This window comes from Malus domestica, chromosome 14 (genome assembly GCF_042453785.1).
Source record: "Malus domestica chromosome 14, GDT2T_hap1".
Taxonomy (NCBI): domain Eukaryota; kingdom Viridiplantae; phylum Streptophyta; class Magnoliopsida; order Rosales; family Rosaceae; genus Malus; species Malus domestica.
The window spans coordinates 28,724,416-28,730,415 of record NC_091674.1 but is presented as its reverse complement, the minus strand read 5'-3'; the positions used below and the strand labels follow the sequence as shown (position 1 = coordinate 28,730,415).

General features: G+C 38.0%; 1 protein-coding gene across 4 annotated transcripts; it reads left to right on the top strand.

Annotated features, from left to right (window-relative positions):
• The first annotated feature begins 906 nt into the window (after window positions 1–906).
• LOC103424555 (UDP-glucose 6-dehydrogenase 5) lies at window positions 907–5,727 on the top strand. Of its 4 annotated transcripts, none has more exons than XM_017329332.3 (2): window positions 907–1,089; window positions 4,111–5,727. In XM_017329332.3, the coding sequence occupies exon 2, from the start codon at window positions 4,121–4,123 to the stop codon at window positions 5,561–5,563; it is 1,443 nt and encodes a 480-aa protein (XP_017184821.2). In that variant the 5' UTR covers window positions 907–1,089; window positions 4,111–4,120; the 3' UTR covers window positions 5,564–5,727. The 4 variants fall into 4 exon arrangements, with proteins under 4 accessions (XP_017184821.2, XP_008360860.2, XP_008360859.2 ...); XM_008362638.4 differs by lacking the exon at window positions 907–1,089 and adding an exon at window positions 2,800–3,189; XM_008362637.4 differs by lacking the exon at window positions 907–1,089 and adding an exon at window positions 2,850–3,347.
• Window positions 5,728–6,000: the final 273 nt, after the last annotated feature.

Sequence of the window (6,000 nt, the reverse complement as noted above, 5' to 3'; positions counted from 1 at the left end):
CCTCACAATATGCTAACAATAATTTGGTTCAAATTCACTTTTGATGAGAATCAAGCTTATGATCTCTCACAAAACTAACGGATTTGTTGTCACACCCTTTGAATCTCTCAAAAATTTTAAATCCGTCTTTATTTTAGTCTCACCACCCCACCCCACCCCCAACAGAGTCTCTCTCAATGAGCCAAAATTATTATAAAGTCAAAACTTAACCACCACATTTATGACATTCTGGTAAATTTTGATTATTTTGTGTGCCTCATCTAATGCAAAATAGAGTATTTATTGGAACTTATTTAGAAGGAAGTAATGTTAGCCATAGACTCTAGATACACAAAACTCACACTAATATGAATGAGTTTCTTGTTAAATATACAATTTTGGTTGTATTATTTAAAAATGTATCAATTTTGTGTATCTAAACAATATTATTGCTTAAAAGAATCATTCCTACAACTAAGACGTGTTTTCCTGTCACCGTGACGTCCCACTTATAAATAACTTTCTCTCCTAATTTTGATGTGATGTCAAGTATACACAAATGGCTTTTCAACCAAAATAATTCTTGAGATTGACATAAATTCTTTATTTTATCTCTGAAATTTAAAATCGACAGAAGTTGTCATTCAGATTATCTACCGTAAATCATTTTGGTTATTCTGTGAAAAATCTCCATCAAATCGAAGAAATCACTAGTTCAAGTGGAAGAGTTGATTGACAAAAATACCCTCAATTTAGCGAAATTTTTTTCATAAAATAATTATCGGTGGATAATCTCATGGCCACTTCACCATTTCCAAATAGGCTGTACACGTTAATAGTTAATACGCAAATCCTGTTAATTAAGTAAATAAATAAATATGCAAAATCCTGATGCGTATATAACACCTTTTGTTGCTTACGATAATTCACATCTCCTCTGCCTCTGGTTGCATAATCTTTGCACCCTCTAAACCAAAATCCAGTATGTCGACTACCTGACGCACTTTTTTTTTTTTGCTTTATAACTATCGAGTTCGATCTTATTTCACACTTTGTCATCGAACTTTTTTGTTTCTTTTTCTTTGTGCTGATTTGTGGGCATCTTCTGAGGTACGAACACGTTAATCTCATTTGTTAATTGTCTTTCGCATCAAATGTCGTTGTTGTCTGTCACTTTTCTGCAATTTTATATAAGCTAATATTAATTGCAATCGCCATGGCCTTCATCTTACTCAGACATTCTCTGGGCCCCACCACACCAGCACACATCCCTTCCTTTCTGCACTTTGAAGCTTCCTCTTTTAATTACCAGCTATGGTGATTAGTAAAATTTTGGTGTTTAATAATTTGTTAAATCTCCAATGGTTTGTAGACCAAATGCCATGGAAATGTACCAACTAAGACGTGTTTGTTGAATTTAGTTGTTTTTTATATGCTTTGATTTTTGGTTAATGCGTTGAAATAGAACCGACTACAAATTTTTAATAAAAATAAAATTAAGGGTTGCTAAACAGACAATAAATCATAGAGTAAACTGTCGGTTTACCCCCTGAATTTTCACCTCACTTTCGATTTCCCCCTGAACTTTTCCATTGGAAAATTAAGGACTCAAACTAATTTTTTTAGCCAATTTGCCCCCTACCGTTAGTTTTTCATATATTCCATCCATATTTCCGTTAAGTGAGACCATATGCACAACATGTGAGGGTAGTTAAGTTATTTCATTCTTAAAAATGATTAAAAAACTGAAAATAATAAAAAAGCCAAAACTTTCCCTCTATTGTTTCCCGCTAATTCCTATCCTCGATTTTATTTTTCCCTCTCATTCCTATGCATGAGAAATGACATATGGTGTTATTGTCTACCATTTTTATTTTCTCTAACAAATTAATAATTTGACAAATGCTAATGGTGCTATTGTCTCCAAAGCAGTGCATTAATATAAGAAACCCTAGTCTTTTTTATGGACATGTTTCTTATATTAATGCATTGCTTTGGAGACAATAACACCATGAGCATTTGTCAAATTATTAATTTATTAGAGAAAATAAAAACGGTAGTACATGCTTCAAAAAAAAGATTAACTTAGCTACTTATGAAGACAATAACACCATATGTTATTTCTCATGCATAGGAATGAGAGGGAAAATTAAAATTGAGGATAGGAATTAGCGGGAAAAAATAGAGGGAAAATTATTATTATTATTTATTTTCAGTTTTTAATCATTTTTAAATTGAAATGACTTAACTATCCTCACATGTTATGCACATGATCTCACTTAACGGATATATGGATGGAATATATGAAAAACTAACGGTAGGGGGCAAATTGGCTAAAAAATTAGTTTGAGTCCTTAATTTTCCAATAGAAAAGTTCAAGGGGGAAATCGAAAGTGAGGTGAAAGTTCAGGGGGTAAACCGACAGTTTACCCTAAATCATATATAAATTTTGATTTTGCTCCTTTTATTGTTTGATTCATGTCCTTATTTCGCATACCTTTCTCTTTTTGCACGCTTCTATTTATGTTTCTATGATTTATTAAATCCAAGTTTTAGAAATTAGATAAATACAAGGATAGTGCTATTCATACTCAATTTTATTTCTCACGAACCCTTATTAATTTTTGACAATTTATTCGTCCCGAAGTAAAACTGTGTGGATGGATAACCCTACCTAAAAACAATGTTCTTAAAAATAAGAAACAATGGAAATCATATTCTCTTAGTGAAAATCACGTCCCTTCAATTAAAAGTTTGTAACCGATTCTGTTTGTGCATATTTCTCGTGGGGCATGGGGTGTTTAATGATGGTATAGTGGCACATGAACCAATGACGCGTAAAGTCCAGCTTTTACTCTGATCACCCATTTGTAACGCAGTTGCAGTGTTACTCTATGGGTTCTGTTTGGTCAGACCCCTTGATTCCAACCCTTGTTTTTATGCCAGAAAACTGTTTTTTTCTTCAATTGACGTAATTTTTATCTGTGTTTTAATGACATGGGTACTCTTGGAAATCTGCCTTTTTGATAAGCAGTTTTCGTTGTTTGAGTTGAAAGAGGGGAAAAAAAGGGTGGGCTGAATTTCCCTTGTTTGTTACTGATGGTGTTTGGAAACGTGTTGAATGCTCCGTTCCAGCTTTTCCATTAATCTGACTTTGCTTTGGTTTGTGAAAAGTAACATAATTGGTGCAGATCTCACTAGTGCTTTTGGGTATTTAGGCACCTCTTTCCTCCCTTTCTTTCCTGCATTAGTTTGTGCTCTCTCTCTCTCTCTCTCTCTCTCTCTCTCTCTCTCTCTCTCTCTCTCTCTCTCTCTCTCTACTCTTTATTTCTTGCTTCAATTTTTGAGGCTACAGAAATCTTATCAAGGTACTGCCATGGTTTCTTGTGTAAATTAGGTTAAAGTATTTCATCATTTTCTTGCATGTTTAAATGCTCAACTGATGACAATTTTCTGCATGGTAGAAAGTTTTGAGCAAGTTTGTCATGTAAAAATTGTGGACACTGTTCCTTCATTGTCTAGATTTAGTCAAGTTTTGCCAAATTTAAGGTCAAATCTCAAGATTAGGTCAGTTGGCTAAGGTATCGTGTTTATCTTTTGCATCTGAGTTTAAGTCTCTAACTCGTAAATTAGAGTAGTTTAGAGTATCACTTTCTTTATTACCATCTTGCCATCCATAGCTTTTAGAAAGTTGGGCATCTTATAATTGTGGACACTTCTTTTTCATTTTATAAATTTAGTAGCGTTATTAGGTTAAATTAGTAATGTAAGGCGGGAGGAAATCAATAGAGATCAAACTCACGCCAAGGTGCATACGCATTATTTCTTTCCACCAAAACGCCATTTGCTTATTTTCTAGATTTGGTCCAATTTTTCCAAATTATAGATTAGATCTTGCATACCTACGTTAGGTCAATTGGCCAAGGTAATGTGTCCCGTCCAATCGAACCCAAGTTTGAATCGCCTCACCCGTAGGTAAGAGTTGTTTATAATATCGCCTTGTCAAGGAACCAAAGTGGTGGAGCAAATTCTTGTTGATTTTCCAGTGTGTAAAGTATAAATCTTGTTCTTGTAGAGGAAGCCGCCCATTATTTTCTCTTGACAGATTGCTTTGTTTCATGCTTCTAACAGAAGAAAAAAAATGGTGAAGATCTGCTGCATTGGAGCTGGCTATGTTGGGGGTCCAACAATGGCAGTGATTGCCCTGAAGTGCCCTGCCATCGAAGTGGCGGTGGTGGACATCTCCGTGCCCAGAATCGCGGCCTGGAACAGCGACCAGCTCCCCATTTATGAGCCAGGTCTTGATGAGATTGTGAAGCAATGCAGAGGAAAGAACCTCTTCTTCAGCACTGCTGTCGAAAAACATGTCGCTGAGGCGGACATTATCTTCGTTTCAGTTAACACCCCAACGAAAACCAGGGGTCTTGGAGCCGGCAAGGCTGCTGACTTGACATACTGGGAAAGCGCAGCCCGAATGATCGCTGATGTTTCAAAATCCGACAAGATTGTTGTCGAGAAATCAACTGTCCCGGTGAAAACCGCCGAGGCGATTGAAAAGATTTTGGCACATAATAGCAAGGGAATCAAGTACCAGATTCTCTCCAACCCGGAGTTTCTTGCCGAGGGGACAGCAATTGAGGATCTTTTCAAGCCCGACCGCGTGTTGATTGGAGGGAGGGAAACCCCGGATGGCCAGAAGGCAATCCAGGCATTGAAGGCAGTGTACGCGAATTGGGTTCCGGAAGACAGAATCATAACAACCAATCTGTGGTCAGCTGAGCTATCAAAGCTCGCCGCGAACGCCTTCCTGGCGCAGAGGATCTCGTCTGTGAATGCAATGTCAGCTCTCTGTGAGGCCACCGGAGCGAATATCTCTGAAGTTTCCCATGCTGTTGGCAAGGACACCAGAATTGGACCGAAATTTCTCAATGCCAGCGTTGGATTTGGCGGGTCTTGCTTTCAGAAGGACATTCTCAACTTGGTCTACATCTGTGAATGCAATGGCCTCCCTGAAGTTGCAGACTATTGGAAACAAGTGATCAAGGTGAACGACTACCAAAAGAGCCGCTTCGTGAACAGGGTTGTCTCTTCGATGTTCAACACTGTTTCGGGTAAAAAGATTGCGATTCTTGGATTCGCATTCAAGAAAGACACCGGGGACACAAGGGAGACCGCTGCCATTGATGTTTGCAACGGGCTGTTGGGGGACAAGGCGCACTTGAGCATATATGATCTGCAGGTTACTGAGGAACAGATTCGGAGGGATCTTTCGATGAAGAAGTTTGATTGGGACCATCCACTTCATCTGCAGCCAATGAGCCCTGCCGCGGCCAAGGAAGTGAGGGTCGCTTGGGACGCTTACGAGGCAGCAAAGGGCGCTCATGGGATCTGCATTCTCACCGAGTGGGACGAGTTCAAGACACTCGATTACAAGAAGATTTACGACAGCATGCAGAAGCCTGCATTTTTGTTCGATGGGAGGAATGTGGTTGATGCTGGGAAGCTGAGAGAGATCGGATTCATCGTGTATTCGATCGGAAAGCCGTTGGATTCTTGGCTCAAGGACATGCCTGCTGTGGCATAAGATGTGGAGATTTTCTTGCAGCTGCAGGAGCACAAGTGATTCATTGAATTTCTTCTTTTCACCTCATGTTTTTACTTTCCTGTTGTCTCAGACAGTGTGACATTATTACTTTTTTTTTTTTGGTATCCTTTGGTCCTTATGAGAATAAACAGAAAATTTTATTAGATCAAGTAAATCGATAATTTAGTGAACGATTGATTCTAACATTACTCAAATATGAGTGTTAATTCTACAAAGGACGGTTGACTGGCTATATCGGAGGGAAATATTAGAAATAGTCGTGCATGTGTTGACGAGTATTTTCTTCTTTCTGGCAAGTAACCGCTATATTTTTCATTTTTTTTATTTAAAAAGAGACTAACTGGTGATTTCGTCACGACAGTCCATTCTTCTAAGGTCGGAAAGACTCACAGAGGCATTTCATTCTCTATTAGCCA

Excerpts from the sequence above, each read along its gene's own strand:
- LOC103424555 (XM_008362638.4), top strand. The coding sequence starts at position 3,101 with ATGCTCCGTTCCAGCTTTTCCATTAATCTGACTTTGCTTTGGTTTGTG. Across the intron at positions 3,190-4,110 it reads GATCTCACTAGTGCTTTTGG|AAGAAAAAAAATGGTGAAGA; the intron begins GTATTTAGGCAC and ends TGCTTCTAACAG.